At 45.1% G+C, this 21789-nt stretch overlaps 1 protein-coding gene across 5 annotated transcripts in view; it reads left to right on the top strand.

Annotated features, from left to right (window-relative positions):
• The window catches only part of EMSY (EMSY transcriptional repressor, BRCA2 interacting), a 698405-nt gene that overhangs the window by 261835 nt on the left and 414781 nt on the right, over nucleotides 1-21789 (top strand). For all 5 annotated transcript variants that reach the window (XM_069640042.1, XM_069640040.1, XM_069640041.1 and 2 more), the window contains one exon: nucleotides 10357-10530. In XM_069640042.1, coding sequence (XP_069496143.1) covers nucleotides 10357-10530 — 174 coding nt within the window. The remainder of the gene's footprint in view (nucleotides 1-10356; nucleotides 10531-21789) is intronic.

The following is a 21789-nucleotide window of genomic DNA, read 5'->3' as shown; positions in this document are numbered from 1 at the left end:
TAAAGAAAACCATCTCCAGATGAACTTCGATAAAACCAAAATAATGACATTTGGGAAGTCGTCCCGTGATGCGGAGAAATTCGTCTGGGCAGTAGACAACAAACAGCTGGAAAAAGTGACCAACTTCAAGTACCTTGGGATTATCTTAAATAAAAGCTTAAAAGAAGTCCCAATGCAAGACAACATAATGACTAAAACTCGCCTACTCACAACCCAGGCAAGAGCAGTAGCGACCAAATTTGGCCGTTTCACATTAGCGCCAGTCCTGACCTTCTACAGAGCGAAGGTGGTCCCTACCCTGACTTATGGAGTTGAAGCCTTACCCAATTTACCATCGAACTTCTGGGAAAAAGTGGAGGGACTCTTTTGGAAAAAGCTGCTCAATTTGCCACAGTCGCTTCCAATTGTATTAATAAGGAGAGAGCTGTCGCTTCAATCGCTGAGCTCCATTGTGGCTCGAAACGAAATTATGCTTTACCGAAAAACGTTACTACCCTCTCCGCCGCTGATACTAAAGGAAATACATCAGGAAATAATATCAGGGTCGTGTAAAATGCTGTCGGATTGGTCACTAAGAATGACAACTCTCCTAGATTGGGCGAGTAGTTCTAGTGACGAACTCATTAACAATCCGGTAAAGGTGAAAGTGCGCATTATGGAACAAGACTGGATTGACACATTGGAGAAGGCCTCGACTTCGAAATTGATATTCGATCTACCTTTGAGCTGGCAGAAAGTCAACTCTACAAAACAGTACCTGTTGAAATGTCCTGACAAGAAAGTACGAGAGTCCTTCCTGAGAATTCGACTGAATATCATTCATACTAAGGAAGTTTTGTCAAGAAGGAATAAGTCAGAAGAAAAAGGGTGCAAATTCTCCAAACTTGGGGACGAGGTGGAAACTATTAAACATCTGCTAATGAATTGCCCGGCTGTGCTGGCTTCACGTACACTACATCTCGGTCCTCTATTCAGAAATTTGCAGTCCTATGATGAAGAGGAATGGTGGTGTCGCTTAATCAACGGGGAAAAGACGTCTTGGGTTATAGCAGTGGTGGGCTTTTTTCATGCTATTGGTCTAATAACTCAATAAGGAGGGGAAAGTAAACGGAAATCACAGCTTGAAATTTTCTCTCTACTACCCTTACAGGAGGTAATAGGGAACAAGCAGGATTTTTGTTGTCCTCCTCGCCTTTATCCTCCTCTTCTTCTTCTGCTGCTCTTTGTCTCCTCTTTTGACTGTGCTATCCCCTTATCATCAAGGATTTTTTTTTTCTTTTCCTTTCTTTTCTTTTCCCCTTCTGACTTTAAGGATCTAAAACCTTGTAAAAATTGTTTTATACAATTAAATCAAGTAAAATAAAAAAATAAAAATATATAGGCTAACCCTTTCCCAGCAATACAAGTAACGTATGTATGACTTTTTGGAGGGACAGATCAACACAAAGTCAAAGGGTCAGAAGAGTCTGCAGGGAACCAGGACAGCCAATGTCACTTGAGCAAAGTCTAGGGGAGCTGAGGCACTTCTGGAAGATAGCACACAAGTCTTGCACAATGTTATAAAGAGAGTTTGTAGAACATAATCACTGTTGGGCCACAAGCTGCAAGACTTGTGAAAAGCAAAGATGCAAGCAGCTCTGCAAAAGGCAGCTACTGCAAGTCTTCAGTGAGAGCAAGCAAGCTACCAACAACAAGAGGTAAGTACCATCGTTAGACAGTACCTTAAATCTGAAGAAAAAGGATCCAGGTGGCTTCTGTTCCTGTTGCAGTCCTGCAGATCCTGTGTTCCTGGGCCTCATTCATGGGGACAAGATGGATGGGGCCTCCTGCACTGCGGTTTGAAGGTCGGCGGCAGCAATGGGCTTACTTCAGATCAGCGGCACTTTGTGGTTTCAGCTACCGGTCAATAGCACCACTGCAGTTCTTGAACACCTTGTGGGTTCCCCTTGCTTCTGAGGTCCAGCACTGTGAGGTGGCTCAGGCTTGGGGTGTCCAGCTTCGAGGGACTCTGTAGGATCCTCCTGGAGCTCGGGTCCGGCTTAAAGAAGATGCACTTGTTTCTTGTGTTTCTGAGCCCTGGTACTCGGTTCCAGCAGCAGCAAGGAAGAACAACCAGCAGGGAGAGGGGTTCCAGGCAAGTTCGTTTTAGGGTCGATTAGTCCCACCTACCCAAGGGGAGATATCCTTTCCGGGCTTCTCTAGTTGATTCAAAATGTGGAGCTTCAGCACTGCAGCAGGGCTTCACTGGGCAAACCAATGGTCCAGGAGGGTGCTGCAAACTTCTCTTCCAGTTTCTTCTTCGGTTCCTTCGTCCAGTGGTTGACTCTGCCTTCGTCCCAAAAGACCTCGCCTTTTATGCAGGTTTCTCCCATTCATTCGCAGCCTAGTTGTCACTCACACAACAGGGTGGATGTCCTCCAAGGACAGCTAGCCAGGCAATCACCTTTGGGTGCATTCCTGTAACCAAGGAGACTAAGCACAGGGAGTTTCGGGAACCTCCCTCACTTTCTGCCCTGCCAGACACGCTGGAGCCAGAGACGGGCTTCAACAGTGAACCCCGCCAAAGACAAAACGAACAAAGGGACCAAACCTGATTTGGCGCGCAGAGTAGAACACAAGAAGGACCTCACAAGCAAGAAATGGCGAAAATAAAAATACATGGGCCATTTTGACAAAATGGGCACCATGGGTGCAATACTGCAGCTGAGGATTCAGCCTGCGGTAAAAACGCACAATGGTAGGAAAATTAAACCACTGCCACCAGCCAGTAATTGTAGTGAGGGTAACATAAAATTGTTACATGAGAAAGTAGACAAAGGGGCTACTAAGTAACCCCCCCCCCCCAGCACTCCACATAAGATGGTCTGTGCTGGGTCTATAAAAGAGAAAAAGGTAAGTAAAGTCAATTTCACTTTACTACTCTTGGAAACAGTAGTTTATGCAAGAGAAGGTATTTAAACCTTAGAAGAAACCCAAAGGACTTCTCTGTAACACTGCACTGCTCTCCCCCCTCCTCCTTCCTCCTTCTCTATCATCCTTTGCCTCTCCCTCCTCCTTCTTCCTCTCCCTCTCACCCCACCCTCAATCCTCTCCTTCCCTCCTTCTGTCAATCTCCGACACTACCCCAATTGCCATCAGGCATAGTAATTGTAGCCACCTGGCCTTGCAGCAGTTTGCCCCCCCGTCACACCTCCTCTCCCACCCCTTGTCCTGTATAAGTTTGGTCACTACCTCAATTGCCGTCAGGCATAGTAATTGTAGTTGCCTGCCTTCTGCAGCCATCCTCCCTTCCCCTTCCCCCTTTTCCTTCTATTTTACAAGCACTTACTCTTATCACTGGCCTTTGACCTCTGATAATCTGTCCGTTTCCCCCTCCTCCTCTTGTCTTCGCCTCCCCTCCCTCTAGCACTACCTTGATTGTTCATTGACACTTTAAGATATTCACCTGTTTGTTCCTCTCCTCTTCCCTTCCCTCCCCCACAGCTCCCCTCCCCCTCCTTTTGTCATTTTTTTCTTTGCACTGCAACAATTGCTGTCAAGCATAGTAATGTTACTGCTTGTATTGTCTCCTTTTTGCCTCCCTCACCTCTCCCTTATTGTTCCATGCACTTGTACTATCTGTTATGATATGATAGTTATTTCTCACATTCTGATTTGTTTCAATGACCTGTAATAATGTAATTGTATTGTCCCATGTTCCCCCCTTCCTTGAAGCACTTTGAAACACATTGTGCACAGGCGCTATACAAATAAATAAACAATCAATCACAATACAAAAGGTGATGCCTTTGGAGTTTGTTAGACTCCAAAATCATAGAAACTCAGATTTCAAATCAAACAAAAATACATGAGAGAGTGAGAAAAAGGGCTCACTCTCTCCAGGGTAAAACATTAAAAGTTCTAGAGTCCAGCAAGAGAGCTGGGGTTCTCTAAGGTTGAAGGGAATTAACACAGAAATGAGAATTCTTCCTAACACAGACGCCTTCATGATGCAGCAGCACAGGACCCGGTCTGGATTCTTGGTCGTGGTGATGAAAGAACAGACACGGGATGAGATCTTGTTGACAGAAAAGGCTCCCAGCAAAAGATTCTTCGGTGCTTCTCACGGCTCTCTGATTTTGGCACCCTTTTTAAGGTACTAGATGAATGATGGTTGTCGACGATCGGATTCACGTCTCTAGCTCAGTACAGCACTCTGGTGAGGGGACTTCAAGGAGTGGAATTGTGTCTTTGAAGGATCAGCAGGAGTCCACCAGTTTCAGCAAGATTTGTTCTTCGGAAGATGTTAAACAGCACTCAGTCTCGAGCTTCCAGGGTATTGGTGGTTTGTATCCCAGGAAGGTCACAGCTCCTTGTGAGATGGCTCTAAATGCAGGTCTTCTTAAGACTGATTGGTCTAACCACTCTATGGATCGGATTCTTCATCTTCAGGACTCCTGTGTTGCATCAAAGAAGGGGTCAGCACAGGCAGCGGTTACACAGCAGGCATCTCTGGTCGCTGGAAGGAGCTACAGTAGTCTTCTCCTCTTCTTCTTCATCGGATTCAGCTCGAGTAATCGACTTGTCTTCAGCTTCCAGATCCAGGCCAGTTCAATAGGAACCCAAGCTCATCCTCTCCAAACTCTCCCTGCAGTTTACAGAAAGGGGTGGGTGGCTGTCAAGTCAGGACAGCCAGCCCCCCAGTGGGAACTGGTTACTCTCAGGCGCACCAGAAGACAAAGGAGAGCTGTGTTTCGGACTCCTCCTCACTTCCTGTCTTTACAGATGCTCTGGAGCCTCAGCGGGCTACACAAAGGATTCCCGCCAAAGACAAAAGTACAACCGGGACCTCCACCACCCAGGACGGCAGACAAAGGACCAGGAAAGGACAACCACACAAGAAATGGCAAAAAATTAAAGAAGCCACCAATCTTGCTGAATGGTGACCATTCTGTGCATTACTGTGGCTTTAATAACAACTTGTGAGAGAAAATCATACAAGTCAGTAAAGTATGTCCACCACCACGTGCCATAATTGTAAGCTTGTCACTGTAACAGAAATGTTACAGAAGCAGTGAGAAAGGGGATACAGAGTAACGCCCCAGCACTCCATATACGGTGGGGTGTGCTGGATTCACAATATAAAATGTAAAGAGGATACAAATGTTTCTACATCCTTGAGAGCATGTGTTCTGCAAAGTAAGTAACTTTAACAGAAAGGTTTTAGAAACATTGAGAAAGGGGATACTATGTATCCCTTCATCCCTCCGCATAAGATGGGGTGTGCTGATCTCACAATGGGGATTGTAGAAAAGATAACAAGTATTCTTCTACCCTTGGGAACAGTAGTTCACACAAGGAATGCAAGAGGAAATAAAAAGGGAAGCCCTAGGGGCGCCTGTTAGGCAAGATTGTATGCAGTACCCTTAGGGTGCACTACAACAACCCTGACCTCCTGGCAGTAGTAATCCAACCTTTGGTATAAGTCTGTACTACACAGGTTGGTAGTGTGGACGAGTAGCCAGGTTTATTTCAAGAGGGGTCAATGCGAGCTGTAAGGGAGTTACACAGAGGTTGACAGTGACAAAAATTCAAGCAGACACTTACAGGGTTTCCTGATAAAACAATTATTAATTTATTTACCAGGCAGTTAATATAAGCCTTCTTCAGAAGGCAGCACTGTAAAACACCACACAAATATACTTCAAAATGACGCAACCTCTTAGTTCAGAATCAGTAAATACCCATTTGGGATGGCATACAGCCGAGACCTACACTCTCAGGTGACTTCAATTGCTAGGGTGCTGTTGACATTAATGTATTACTGTTGGCATTCAGAATTAGTTAAGAGCAGGTAAAAAGGGGAAAGATTATTGGAGCAAACAAGATACCACAAATATTTCTTAAGCAGGCAAAAACTTTCAGATCCCCCAATAAGTCATTCAGCTAAAACAGGCTAGGCCAAAGCTAATAGGCAAGACTCTATATGGGCTGAAGCACTTCTTTGAAGATGGATAGAAAAGTATTTGCACAATGTTTCAGAAGTCTTTGAAGAAAAAGATGAATCAATATAGGGCCACAAGCTGTTCGACTTGTGAGTAGTAGAAGATGCAAGCAACTCTACAGCAAGAGGTAAGTTCTCTTAGACTTTGTACAATAACTTTAAAATGAAGAAAAGATGCAGCAGATGACTCCTGTTCCTGTGCAGCTCTGCAGATCTCACTGTTCCTGGGCCTCAGTCGTGGGGACAAGAGGGAGGACGTCGGGGGGACTCCTGCACTGGGACTGGTCAAAACTTGCAACCGGCAAACTTCACTTTCAGTGGCTGTTCAGTGTTTCAGCTCCTCGCGTCTACCGCAAATAGCAACACTGCAGTTCCTGGCTGTTGAGATGGACCTTCCTTGCTTCTGAGGACCCGCACTCTGTTGAGGGGACTCCGACTCGGTCAGTCCTGCTTCCTGGGAGTCTGGAGGATCTTTCTGGAGCTCTTGGCCAACTTAAAAGCAACACGCACAAACTGGTGTTCCTCTCCCTGGTTCTACGGTTTCCAGCAGCAACTCTGTGGAAATTCAACCAGCTTACTTTGGAGTTAATTGGTCTCACCAACTCAAGTGGAGATGTCGTCCTTGCAGGGGCTTCTCTGTCGATGCGAACTTGCCGTTTCGGCACTGCAGCAGGGCTTCACCGGGCAAACCAACGTTCCAGGAGTTGCAGCAGGCGTCCTCTTCAAGTTCTTCTTCGGTTTCTTAGTCCAGTGGTAGACTCTGCCTTCAAAGCCAAAAGACTTGCCTTTTGTACAGTTCTCTCCCTTTCATTCCAGCCTAGTTGTCACTCAGCCAGCAGGGTGCTGTCCTTGCCGGACAGTCAGCCAGTCAATCATCACAGAGTGCATTTGAGTCTCCTAGGAGACTAAGCACAGGGAGTTTCTGGCACCTCCCTCACTTCCTGCCTACCCCAGACACCCTGAAGCCAGAGGCGGACTTCACTCGTGAATCCCGCCAAAGGCAAAACAAACAAAGCAACCAAACCTGGTTTGGCGCGCAGAGTAAATCTCAAGAAGGACCTTTCCACAAAGAAATGGCGAAAAAAGACCAGGCCATTGTGACAAAAATGGCACCCTTGGGTGCTTTACTGCAGCTGCGAACGCAGCCTGCGGTAAATGCACACCACGTTAGTAAAAACGAAACCACTGCCACCAGCCATTCAGTGAGGAAAGGGTAACATAAAAATGTTATCTGAGAAGCTAGACAAAGGGCATACTAGATAACCCCTGCAGCACCCTATTGTAAGATAGTGTGTGCTGGGTCTAGAAATTTACAAATGTAAGTAAAGTCAATTTCACTTTACTGCTCTGGGAAACAGTATTTCATCCCAGAGAAGGTAGTTAAACCTGGGGAAATCTAAGAGACTTCGCTGTGTCACTCCACTAAAGGTGCTGTGTGACACAATGTAAAAGATGACGCTTTTGGAGTTTGTCAGACTCCACAACCAAAAGAAACACAGAGAACAAAATAAATCCCATTAAAATACATGATAGAGTGGGAAAAAGGGTCTCGCTCTCTCCAGGTAAACAAAATCAAGTCCTCAAAATCCAGCAAAGTTTGTGGGGGCTCTCTAATGTAGAGGGAATTGGCACATTTCAGAGAATTCTCCCTAACCGCGCTCCAGCAACACGGCACAGAAGGTGCTGTGTGCTGCAATAATAAAATGCAATAATAAAATGTAGATGCCCCAAAAGTTATAGGAAAGTATAGATCCAAAAATAAAGTATGGAGAGTCAGAAAAAAAGACACCCATAAAAAGAGTAAAAGAAAGGGTGAGTGGGGAAAAACGTTCCCACTCACTCAGGAACATAGAAAAAGAATCCCCAAGTACAGCAAAAAGTGCTGGGGGTCTCGTATGTAAAGGTGATTTGGCATATAAATGAAAACTAACCTAACAGTAATCTATCAATGTGGGGATAAAACAGGAGAGACTGTGGGCTTCATCAGGGGTTGGGTGGAGCTGTAAAAATGTGGCCGTAATGCTATTACCACCGCATTACTGCTGCGCACAATTATAATTGTTATGCTTAATCCCTTTCCTAGTGAGACCCCCAGCAGTTTTTGCTGGACTTCTGGACCCTTTTCTTTCTATCCTAAATTAGTGGAGCCTTTTTCCTCTCATGCATTCTTGTGTGCTCTGTCTTTTGGAACTCTATTCTTTGTATTCTACCTGTACTATGAAGTCTGTCTGCTCCATAGCTCTTAAATGCATCTGTGTTTTACTACTGCAGCACACAGCTCCTTATGGGCAGTGTTGCTGGGGACCCTTAGATCCTCCTTTAAGTTTATTTTGCTGTATCCTCAAGTAACTACAGTTCTTAAGGATTGAGGGATACTTAGTATCTCTCACAAAACTCTATAGTCTGAGAAATTGGCACACACCACCTTCAGTGGAGTGCCAACGGGATACCTTCCCCCCCCTTCTCTCTGCCCCTGTGACTTTTTAGTCACATAGACAATCGCCTAGTTATAGCTGGTGGCAGTGGACGTGTTCTACCAACTATTGTGTATTGTTTGCACCGCAGGTTATGTCCATAGCCACGGTAGGGCCCAATAAAGGCACCCAAGTACTAACTTGGGGCCTCCCTTCTTTTTTCGCCATTACTAGCTTGGTCGTTCTTTGTTGGCCCTTGTTCTACCATTCTGGGAGGGGGAGGTCAGTGTGTGTGTTTTGCCTTTGGCGGGAACCCTTGGGTATCCCCGCCTAGGCTCCTGAGTACCTGGGCAGGCAGGAAGTAAGGGAGGAGTTTTCCACCCCCCCTTTCCTTTGTCTGCCAGAGTGCCTGAATAGGTCCAGCTTCCACAGGGGGTCTGGCCATCCCGATTGGACAATCAAACGCCCCTTTCTCTAAAATGCTAAGAAAGATTGCAGAGGAGTGTGTGCTGGAACTGTATAAAAGGCGAGGCTTCTGGAGTGAAAAGCAAGTCGACCACTGAAAACAGAAGTAACCGAAGAAGACAACGACCAGAAACGCCTGCAGACCCTTTGCAACACTGTGAAGCGACCACTCCTGTCCTGACCCTGTTTTCAATGCGACAGAAGAGCTCTGAAAGGGACTCCTCCTTCCCTTTGGCTGGTGGGAACAACCAGTCCCAAGATGAACTTTGAAATAAGCCATCTTCCGAGGTCCTAGGAGCTTCCAGAGCTACGGAACCCCAATACCAGGAAACCTGCTGCCCTTTTCGAGTGCAGAGTCGCGGAAAGGCTGAATCTTTCTAAATCTTTGCTGAACCCGTAATGACACTCCAAAGATCCGATCTAACTCGCCCAGACCCCCTCACCTGAGTGTGCGACTGCAGGAAAGGAAAAAGATTGACCGGGGGTTATCTGTGTCCTTTGTTGGTGCTGCAGAAAAGGCACCAAAACTGCAGAGTGAACCAAGAAGTTGCTGAAGGTGGTGCCAAAGGTCCTCTCTCGAGACTGCTGCTGAGTGATCCCATCCATTGTCACCAGACCAAGGAATCCGAAGGTCTGGTCCAGAGCTGCAGCATCGCAGAGCATCAGGCACAAACATTTTCTTCTAACCTAAGGTACTGTGGGGAAAAAGGTATTGCTTACCTGATTCCAGAAAGTCGCTCCAGAGTGTTGGAGTGCACATAGAGGTGCCCATGGCAACCCTGCCTTACTTCTGACCCAAGCCGCTGCTTGTTTCCCCTTTTGAAGTCAGTTTTAAGGTCTCCCTTGTTAGTTGTTAACTTGCTGCTTCAATAACTCTAGGCACTGGAAGAAACCCACAGGAACTCTTCATTGATTGTCAAGACTTCAAGCCCTCTACGAACTGCCTTTAGTTAGGCTTGCGATTTTGGATTTAAAAGACTTACTAGGCAAAAAAAACATCTCTAGAACCTTAAACTAAGCTCATGCTATACTAACCAACCATTTTCCTTCCTTTAAGTGACTTTATTATGTGTTTGTAGTGTAAATGTACTACCGTATAAACCGTTGAAAACCGCATGAGTGCACAATAACCAATCATTCGTTTCACTTTCTAACGTTGCTACACATGTACACAAAAGTGAAAGTGCCCTTTGAAGTGTATTATCAAGTATTCCTAAGTGTTCTACTGTTACCATCTGAAGTATTTAGAGTGATTCTGGTGTAAATATAATAAATATATACTTTTTATATAATTATACGTGTAAGTGCTTCTTTGTTGTGCCTGTCTAGCTAAGATTCAGTGTACCTATCTACAGCAGTGCAATTGAGCTTTGTTTACCTTCCCAGAAATGTTCTTTTTGGCTAACTACTGCTTCAATTCTGACTTTTAACATGACCTTACAGATACTTTTAATTTCTTAATATTTTGTTATAAAATGTTTTCTTTCTGTATAGGCACCCAGACCACATACACTCGCCCAACAGTCACCTCTACTCTTGGTGCTCGGATGGCATCTGCACCAGGAGGTGCCACTTATGTCAAAACAACCAGTGGAAGCATAATTACTGTAGTGCCCAAATCCTTAACTTCGCTGGGTGGCAAGATTATTAGCAGTAATATTGTTTCTGGTAGGTATTTAAATTTGTGCTGACATTTTAATGACAGTGCATGCATGTCCTAAATTAACTTTTGTGTAGGTTTTTGTCACCTGATCAGATAAGTAACCTGTTTAAAAAAAAAAAAAAATACCCCTTATACGAGTTTCCATTTAGCAACCACTGCCCGGTTTGTGCTTGTACCTTTTAATGCTATAAGTAGAGTGGGAAAATTGTACTAAGAACGTCAGAGGAAAATATATATTTTTCAAAAAACAATCTTGTGCCTTTTTGAGTGTTGAAACAGCCAGAAAATAACTAAGGTTTGGAATAAAACAGTGCAATGCAGGACACCAGAATGAAGGACTTTAAAGGAATGACATTGACCCTGCTTTCTTTGGGAAGAAAAACATTTGTTAGAAAAGGTAAAATGCAACTGCTTATAAGTGAACTTGTGGACACAAGTATGTTTTGATGAAGTATGTTTTTTGTACAGTGCAAATCTGCAACTTAAGACTGCCTAGCGGTACAGATGTTTATTTCTTGAATCATCCTGGTTGGACAGATATTGGGAGACCACCCTAGTTATACTGAACAGGGAACTCTGAGAGGTTTTCCAAAAATCCAATCAAGGTACGTGATGAGCAGTCAAGGCTTATTCTCAGGAGAGTGCGAGTGGGGTCAAGGGCCCCCAATGAGTCCATGCAGTATGGCACACAATTCAATTTATACAGTTAATATAAAATAAAGTTATTTATTATAGGCCTTCTGGACACACTGAAAATTAATCTAAAGGGTAGTACTATCACAGAATGCTCTGTTACAAATAAATGCATTCACCACAGTTCAAATATACATTAACATAACTTATTCATCAAAGCATGTAAACAGAGAAAATGCAATACATGATGTAGCAACCAGGTCACAAGTTAATACCCTAACTTAAGCAGTCAAAACCTTAAGAAGAATGGGACCATGTGCCCAAAGGTCACAGGAGCCGCAATGTTTCTCCACTAAAGAGTCTCTGCTGGTAAGTAGTAATTCACTTGTGTTGGTGATGGTTAAACAAAACTTCAACAATTTGACTAAAGGTAAGTGAATGTTTTCTTATATTTTAGGTTACTCTACTCCGGTTTGATGACCGAAAGGTGAGTGGAATGGAATGCAGGCGACAAAGGGACTTATTCTTTATATTATCCTATGGAGGACGGGGGGGGGACAGATACACTGCGTTTACTTACCCCACCAACTTTAATTTTCCCAGATGTCATTGTGGATTGTATAGGGGTTGCATTAGTAAGTGAGCCCAAGGAGTTGCAGCTTCGAGGATTCTTCTGGTTGGGTGCAGCTGCAAGATGCAACCTCTGTTGATGAAGAAATGCAAGAAACACTGATGCAGACCTCCTCAGAACACCTCATGGGTTGGAGAAAGGCAAGTCCTAGCAACGGTCTCCGCACACAGGCGACAACAGGCGTCCTTTCAGTCACTGTCGCAGCAGCTGCTCCAGGACAGGATCCTTTGTTGATGGCACGCTGAAGTCTCAGGCTTGTACATGGCTTGTACATGGAAAGGCGATGCTTCTGGTGAGGTAGCCCACGAGAGAGCTGGTCAGTCCACCGGGAAGTCCAGGGACACTTTCGAAGTCTCAGAAGGACAGGATCCTCAAGTAGGCATTGAGACTAGTTGGTCCTAATAGTCCAAGGGCTGAAGCACTGCGCAGTGTCTTTGGCGGTCAGGTATTCAAACTGGTCTATACTGGGGCGGACACAGGAAGGGCTGCTGAGCCACTTCAGGAGTCGTCTTCGGATCTTCAGCAGGCTGTTCTTCTTTGAGGGATTCTTGGCTCCAACGAAGATATCACAAAATGCTGCAGAGGTCCTCTTCTTATCCAAAGTCCGAGCCTGAAGTAAGTTCAAGCCCACCAATAGTAAGGATCTGCACCACTCAAACAGCCAGAAGTTGTCTAATCTGAGACAACTACTGCTTTCACATTTGCCCCATACCTAGACATTCTTGCACCAAGGATGTGGAGTGAGACTTCACAGTCCCTGCCCTTTCTGGGCCACACACACACAAAGCATCACTAGTGTATGACCTTATGAGGAATTTACTGACCTGGCAAGATAGGAACAAGGCCAAACAATAACATGGCCAAAGAAACAAGCAATCTCGTGACATGGCCATTTTAGGGCACTAGCCATGTTATTAGCCATAAGTGGTAAATGCGAATGTACACATTAAAAATAAGCGGCAAAATTGTAAAATGTATCTTCTGCCACCAGCTTGTCTTTCGGTGCACATAAAAGTAACCAAAAATCCCTTGTGAAAAAAGCTAGGGTGATACAAAAGTATCCCCATTGCACTGTGCAAAAGTGCAAGAATTAAAAAGGGAAACGAGTTTCCCGGTTCTGATAGTCTGAAGGACTGATCAGTTTCCCCATAACACTCAGCTAAAGGCAAGTGAAGCTGAAGGCTTTACTTCCCTTCAAAAAGGCAGAGCCGGTTTAAAAACAGAGCAAAAAGGATGGGGCTCCATTGGAACTATGGAGAGAATGTTGCAAAAAAAAGGGTGCTAGTCAGGATGTCTATAAAATAATAACAAAGTCCTCTATCTGGAATCCTGTCCTAACATACTTATTTTCCCTAATCCAAAAGAAAACCTCAACACAACAAAAACAACAAAGAAAGACTTTAGTGGGTATGGCTGCTGGCTTCTGGCTCCAACCTTGTCCCTTTTATTAAAGACTTCCCCCCCGAGGTTTAAGTTCCAAAGAAAGACCGGTAATAGTGTGCTGGAAGGTGTCCCAGTTCAGGTCTTTCTCCATCTTTCAGTCTTTCTCCCCTTTCAGTCTTTCATCCTCCCCACTAAGTCTCTGCTCCCCACTCTGGGGTTTTCCTAGTCTCTCCCCATTCTGTGTCCCTTTTTCAATGGATTGCATTCTCCTACAGATTCATCATCTTGATAGATAGCTATCCAGCATCAGCTGCTCAGAAATCTTTTCGAGATGTGGGGGCGTAGTACCACTCTATCGACGATGACTGCCTCATATATGGCTGTGCCATTCATCGATCAGAAGTGACGTCGGCTGATGTGTAAAAGGAGGCACTACGCCCACATATCTCCGTCACTGTTTTCCGTGTGCTCGGCACGCTATTCAGGACACACTCGTTTTCGATAATCATTGAATTACTGCATCAGTATGTCGGGGCCTAAGTCGTCCTGGTTCAAACATTGCTAGGACTGCAACTCCAGAAGATCCCTCACAGACCTGCACACTATATGTGTGTGGATTCTTGGGAGTGGGGTATGATACATAGCAACGTGGTTCCTGCCTTTCGATGAACCCCAAAGCAGTGAGGGTATGCTCGACGAAACTGGCGCTCGGCAGATGTCTCTCCAAATCCCCGGCACAATCACTCCTGCGCTCATCGGATCATGATACCCAGAATCTGACTTTCGAAAATCACAATGGGGGCTTGCCATGAAAAGTCAGAAACGCTCACACTCTCAGAGCGTATCGCAGCACTCCTCATAGTTAAACAAGAAAAAGCACAGACCATTTCCGACTCATCGGACTAAGGATAAGTCGTACCTTGCAAAGGGTGTGTATAGGAAGGAGTGAAGATGATTTCAAAACCGAAATGCTCAAGGTTTTTGAGAAGGCCTTGGCTAGTACGGCTTCCGCCTCGACACTGCTGGCCGATCCGGTCCATCTGGCACAAAGGGATCCAGAAAGGGTTGAACACCTTCGAGCGAGATCCCTCTCGTTCAGTGCTCTTCGATTCAATGCAGTCGATATTCATTATGGAATGTGACCAGATTCCATTCGGTTTAGCGCCCATGGGGTAGTGGTCTTGGTTCGATGCCTGTTTTTATGGCAGACCAGACAAGGTTGCTCCAACTGGCAAAGGGCCTCCACGATGCCAGTGGATTGGACACATCCATGGATGTGGAGTTTTAACAACTCAACCCGTACTCACACCCACATTCACAATACTCCAAGGCGATCGAGAAAGTTATTGTGGCTTTGGGGCTCGGCGCACCATGAACACCAGTTTTGCAGTACAACTTGACCGACATCCTTGACCGTGGGCTGCAAACTGAACAAGTGTTGCTTTTCAATGCAGCTATAGCCGATCCGGTTATTGCTTTGTGGCAGAGTCCGTGCTCGACACCTAGCTCACTAAGAAATATAAACCGGTGAGCGGCGACCTTCTATTCCTGTAGTCCCACCCAAACTCAGGGAATAGTGGTGCAGGTTGCGACTGTTGCATCTAGACCATCGACGTTGAATCTTCCACCGACAGGGAGCTGAAGAAGGTCAAGGCATTGACAAAAAAGGTCTTCGCATCAGGGAGTATGGCCCTCAAGGCAGCAAATGCTTCTCCGAGCGGAACCCACTTGTGGCTTTCAAGAGTAAAGCCAAAGCCTGGCTATCCGCCCAAGATCAGTCCTGACTCTGATCGCCTCTCCTCCTCATGCCCTAACTCTGATCGCCTCTCCTCCTCATGCCCTAACTCTGGTGTAAATATGTAAGTAATGCCTTTGATCTATATTTTGTATATATACCTAAAAAATGTCCTTGTTTACTGTACTGCTTTCCTTTTTTTTTTCTGTATACCCTGTCTGTAACCTAAGTGATGCGCCCGGATGCCCTTGGACCTTATGTGCTTTATAAATAAAATAAATACAAATTCAAGATTTCTCACATACTCTGGAGTACTATCTCAGAGGCAGGTAACCACCTCCATGATTGGTAAGTCAGAGCTGGTTTCCTCGACATGGTTGCCGACGGAAAGGAGATGGCCTCCCAAGCTCTCCAAGCAGCTTTGGACACGTCTGACTTCACGGGTCGTGTTATGGGTTTGCAGTTCAATTCTCTGCTTTTACACGCAGTTTCAGGACAAAAAGAGACAAAAAAAATACAAAACAGTAGAATCTCAAACATTACAACTATCCTATCATTGGCTAAAATAGTATAGAAAACGTAAAACAACAACAAGTCTCATGATTTTACCAATATAAATAGACGAATTCCATAATACCACTGATGAAATTGTTCAGGTAAGATTCCGTGATAAAACATATTTCACAACCGCTATTGTCAGTGATGTATATCGGCCACTTAATAGAATACCAAGCCATTTCTCACGGGGTAACAGTATATACTGAACTTTCAAACTGTCAAAAAAATGACTCCTTACAACCTTCAAGGCCATACAATCCGTGAGCAAATTAATCAATGTTTCTCGAGCAAGCTGACGGAACCTACAATTTGCATCATATAAAGAATCTTGACATCGAATTGCCAGCAGATCCTGAGTTAAAAGAACATTAAATCTGATACCTAAAATATATATTTAGAAAGTTTACATTTGGAAACTTTCCTAAATATTTCAGCAACACATTAAAAGCTTTAGGTTCTAACAGGAAGTTTTTTAATATTTTATAGTTTTGACAGGCTGCTTGTGTAGAAAGCCAATCCGCAGCCCAGAGTTTTGACTTGGCTTTGTTAGGATTAGTCAGCAGAAAATCCTCTGCACTTTCCATTGCAATTTTGATTACATGAAAGCAAGAGTGCAAAGTTGCCAACCAGCATTTTGTAAAAAGGGAAAGTCGTTTCCATGCAATTATGCCCTGCAGAGAGAGGAGTCCCAACTCATAACAAATTATTGCAATTGGAGCACTCTTACGAAGAGGTGAAAGTCGCTTGCAGGACATACCTTCTAGATATTGCCACTTTACTATCTCTCAGTTAAAGTGTCTGCATCATAAGTAATAACCGGAACCACTTTTTGCTTGTGGAACATAAGAAGAGGGCATAATGAGTACATACTGTATTTTTTGTTGATAATCGAACCTTGCGCTGCTAAATCTCTTTGCAAAATCAACTTCTCCAAGTAGGGAGATTCACCTAATTTGTTGTTGTAACAAATCCCCAAATATCAGTAATTTTGTACTATTAAGAAGCAGTTTACTGCTCAAAGACCAACCTGAGCCTTTCAAATTACACTTCTTGTTGGCTTGAATTTTCATCACATTAGACTTAGCAATATTGATAGTTAAACTATGGCTTGAGGCATACATCGAAAGAGCATCCAACTGCCTCTGCATTCCAATAGGAGTTTGAACTATGAACAGGTTGAGTGGAAACCAAAAAAAACATACATACCAGCCGTTTTGTGAGAGGTAGGCGATTTATTTTATTTTTTTCCCAATAGGACATGTGTGGACGGAATGGAAGAGGAGAGTAGGAAAGCTGAATGTGAAGACAGAAAGGTATACATTTCTGAACAGTAGACATAATTCCAAGTTTAGGAAGGGGTGATTTGCGCAGGTCAGGCAACAACTAACTATGTAGAGAAAAATTCCATAGTTTGGGGAAACATTGGAAAAATGACATACAAAAAGGTATTTGGTGGGCATGGTTGGCCCGGTAAGGCAATGGCTTCTGTGAATCTTGAGAAAAGCAATGCTCCGCTACATTCCCCTGACTCTTCCAGTTAGGAAATCGCACATTTTTCGTAATGTTTCACAAAACAAGCAACACCACAAGCCAAAAACTGAGCCATGGGAAACAGGATTTTTATGCTTACGGCCTAAACAGACTTACTTAGCATGCATAAATAAGGAAAACAAATGTGGCGAGCAAGGGAAAGCATACATTTTTTGAAAGAGCACAGGCAGACCTTTTGAAGGGTAGGTGACTTGTACAGGTTACAAAAGCATATTGTGCCTGAAGCAGCGACTAAATGTATGTCACATTTGGGAAATGAAATGAAAGGGTTGTGTGACAAAGTGTAGCAGCAAATATATGAAAACGTTATGAAAGCCAAGCGAACACAACAAATGTCCTACCTTCCCGCGTTCCCACAGGTGTCCCGATGAGAACGGTACCTCACATGTGTGGGTTGCACCTACCTGGGCGCAAAGGGAAAAGGCTAAACCACTGGTAACCCCAAGTGTTTTGGCAGAGCAGATTTTTCCAGAATTTGCTCTTGTGGACAACCTACAGATCTGGGCCTGGGGTGTCGCAACCACTAAGGAAAACGGGGAACCCCATGCATTTCCGACAAGAAGACACCAGTGGGAATCCACAGAGGTCTAACTTGCCCGAATTGCCCCAGAATGTATTATTCACAATCCCGGGCAAAGTTTGAAATTTGGCTAAAAAAAACATTTTCAGAGATTTACCAACGTCAACCCACCGAAACACGCAGCCAACAACACATGTCCTACATTCCCGTGTTTCCACAGGTGTCCCGACGAAAACGGTACCTCACGTGTGGGTGCACGCACCTGGGCGCAAAGGGAAAAGGCTGAACCATTGGTAACCCCAACTCTTTCGGCAGAGCAGATTTTGCTTGTAAAACAAGATTGTATGCAGTACCATTTGGGTGCACTACAATAACCGTAACCTCCTGGCAATAGGGATCCAACCTTTGGCATAAGTCTGAAATACACAGGTTGGTAGTGTGGCTGAGCAGCTAGGCTTATCTAAAGAGGGGTCAATGTTAGCAGTAATGTTGTGACAGAGTTTCACAGCACAGTTATTCAAATAAAATCTTACACTCAAGGTTTCTTGATAAAGCAATTATTCATTTTTTTCATAGTCGGTTGTATAAGCCTTCTTCAGAAGGGAGCAGTATATGTAACACTTATAATACACTTTAAAACATACTCTTAGTTTCTCTAAAACAGATGATACCCATTGGGGATGGCACACCGACACATCCTACACCCTCAGGTGACTTAAATAGCTAGGACACTGGTACATTTAGAGCAATACTGAGTTTGGTGTAAAAGATAGAAGAGAGGAATAAAACAAAGGTTAACAAATAATTCACCAACAGGTAAGTACTTTTAAAAACCTTCCAACGTCGAATAAGTTTAACTCTTTCCTGAGGAAAAGATAAAGCATAGAGTCAAAGGGAAGACGAGCCTCTAGGGCAGTGGTCTTCAAACTTTTTTGGCCAGGGCCCCCCTGAGCAAAATTTGGGCAGGTCGGGACCCCCCAGAAATGCCAAATGGACAGTATATATTGCGCGCCGTCACCTGCTCCCATCAAAGTCGCTGGGCTCCCTCATCCCACTCCTACCCAGTCGCTGGTCTCTCCCCACCCCATCACACACCCAGGGCTCTCCCCACTCTGCTCCCATCACTATCCCATGGTTCCCGCCCATTGTGCTCCCACCATAGTCCCTCGGTTCCCCCATCCCGTTCCCAACACAGTCTGAGGGCCAGTGGCGGCTGGTGAATCTTTTTTAAGTGGAGGGGCATTAAGGGGAGGTTCGGGGGGGTTTCCCCCTGTGAATTTTTTTTTAAATAATAGGTTAAAATGTTGCATTGTAGAGCATACTTTTAACAAAAAATGGGTAAATAGCCAAACAGTTTGCAATTGTTGCTGGGAGTCCAGGGGGCAAGCATTGATATTTTATTTCTATCGCGCTCATACACAAGTGTTTCAGAGCGTGACAAGGCAAGGGAGGGGAACAGAGGAGAATAAAACAGCGATCTTACTAGGCCCAGTGACATTGAGAACGCGCAAGTGTGAGGGGAAAAGTGCATGGAAGGGGGGAGAAGTGGAAAGTGCGAAGCAGAGGAGAAACAGATAAATAACAATAAATAAATAATAAAGGCAACAAACAGTGGTAGTGCAGCCAGCAATTTGCAAGTGCTACGTTTAAGGCAGCAGACAGGGTAGGTCTGATAAGTGCAGGAAGAAAGATGGTTCTCCTCAAGTTTTAGAGTGGCAGGGCGCTGTTCCAGAGGGAGGCCCCAGCCGAAGACAGAGATCTACCCCCAGCTCGTTTCTTTGATAAACGACTGACCCTGAGGGAGTTGGAGGTAGAGGAGTGAAGAGCTCGAGAGGGGAGGTATTTGCGGAGGAATAGCTGAAGGTATTTTGGACCGAGGCCCCAGAAAGCCTTGTGGACAAGGCAGAGGGTTTTGAATGATAGATGTCCGGTAAAAAGATACCATCCCTGTCCCCTGGGCCCCACTGGTCCTAACACAATGAACATGATTATGTGTATATGCAAGGCGCTGCACATTCATACAGCAATCACTCTATCATTCACATGAGCATCCATCACCATACACTCACTCATAACGCATCCATACACATGTTTAAATAAAAACAATGAACATAAACGTACCTTCTGCATTGGCCTGTGTGTGGGTGCTGCTCCAGCTGCTCTGTCCGTATGTGCGAGGAGGCGCAGGAGCTCCCCCTCGGACATACAGACATGCAGTGCCCCAGCCAGCATTTCCAATGAGCTATGCAATGCTGGCGAAGCAAAACGCCCCAGCACTTGCATGGCTCAGTGAGCATGTGCGGCTGGGGAACTAAACTGAACTGTCAAAGGGAAACAGTGTTTCCCTTTGACAGTTCAGCCAGCCCAGGAGCACTCCATTAGCTGGATAAAGCAGCTGAGGGAGTGCTCACTGTTTCACTGGGCTGGCTCCTTAGCTCCTCCATAATGGGTGAGGGGCCACTATGCAGTTAGTAATGTTGACCATTGTTGCTGAATATATCACAATTTACTTACATTTTAACACAAAGCACCCCTTTGGGTACTATTGAAACAGTGGGCTTCATAACTACTCTGGCGGTAGCTGTGCCGGTAAAACCGGCACGGCTGCCACTGGAGTTGCATCCGGGTCTGGCACCCGCGAATGGGCAATTACTAGGTCATGCCGAGTTAGGCGGACATGATAATTGCCCTTTCGAAGGTGCCGGTAGATCCCCATTCCCATTTGAGCCCCATATGGCTCAAATGGGAAGGGGGAGCTCGGATGCACCGGCACCGTTAATAACGGTGCCGGTGCATCCGACGAGCTGAGGTCAGACCTGGCGGGGGCTGTCAAGCACCCACGAGCACAACTCTTACTATGGCGGAACGGTAGCAACGGTGCCGGTAGCTTACCAGCACCGTTGTTACTGGTCCGCCATAGTAGTAATGAGGCCCAGTCTGTGACTAAAGGAATGAATATCCATTTACAACTGTGGGCCACTTTTTCATTGTTGCCTGAGACAGTTTCATGCTTCAGCCCGCCCATGTGGGCCACCCCTGCCCATTTCTTCCAATCTAAAAAAAAAAAAAAAAAAAATAATAATTTTTCATGCTGAGCTCTCAGGGCCCCCCTGGGATGCACCCGCGGACCCCTAGGGGGTCGCGACCCACAGTTTGAATACCACTGCTCTAGGGGATCCAGGACAGCCAATGTTAATTGCACAATGTCTAGGGGAGCTGAAGATCTTCTTTGCAGGTAGTTAAAAAGTCTTGCACAATGTTTTTAGAAATAGTTGTAGAAAATAGAACACTTGAAGGGCCATGTTATGACCGGTTCTTGGTCATAGGGTTCACTCCAAAGGACACTCAGGATACTCAGGCCAGGTACTCTTAGCGGTTACTTTATTAGCGTCTTAGGTTACAGGATCAGATGTCATCAAGTCATTGAGATGCAAAGAGGATCAGGTACAAGAGCCCACTGGCTCCCACCACCCAGGCTCACATCTTGTAACTGCCTGGGTTAGAACCAATTCAACTCTAAACATTCTAACCTCACACTCACAACCTACATACTAATGATGACATAGATTGTGGCACAGCATACATGCAAGCACAGGAGCCAACCCTAACACCTCCTTTCCTACAACAAACGTATGTCAAACTCACCAGAAGGAAGCCAACCCTAACACCTTCTCCTGTTGCATAAAGACAAACCCACTACCACACTATGCACATGACTTCCTCACACCAACCATGTTCCACTTACCACGGGCAATTGAACCAGCAGGCTTAAATAACATCCTACGACAGGCCCAGCTGCCACAACTAACACTCCTAACCAATCAAAGCAACACAATTCACCTTCTGTTCCCACCTGCCACGAGGAACCTCGAACTGCCACTTTCAAGCACTAACCGCACACCTTGGCAACCACAACAAACACTACCAAAGCCAACCAAACACACAACTCCTTCCGTTCCTTCCTGCCACAAAGAAACCTCGAACTGCCACTTCCGAGCACTAACTCCCAAAACCGGGAAAAACCAGGTACTGTCGTAACAACACGAGACACTTACTAACAACCCAACAATCTACCCGGGTCAACTAGGAGCTACACTTACAACTCAAACCGCTTTTAGACCCATTCAGAAACTCAAGCAAACACAGCCACACCAAGTCACCACTCACTCACCCAATCACACCAAATATAAAGGCAACTAGCTGTCACTAAAACAACCACAACTAGATCCAACTGCAAATGTTGGCCAGACATT

This window comes from Ambystoma mexicanum, chromosome 7q, assembly GCF_040938575.1.
Source record: "Ambystoma mexicanum isolate Mex_15411 chromosome 7q, UKY_AmexF1_1, whole genome shotgun sequence".
NCBI classification, from domain to species: Eukaryota; Metazoa; Chordata; class Amphibia; order Caudata; family Ambystomatidae; genus Ambystoma; species Ambystoma mexicanum.
This window is presented reverse-complemented; position numbering and strand designations above follow the sequence as displayed.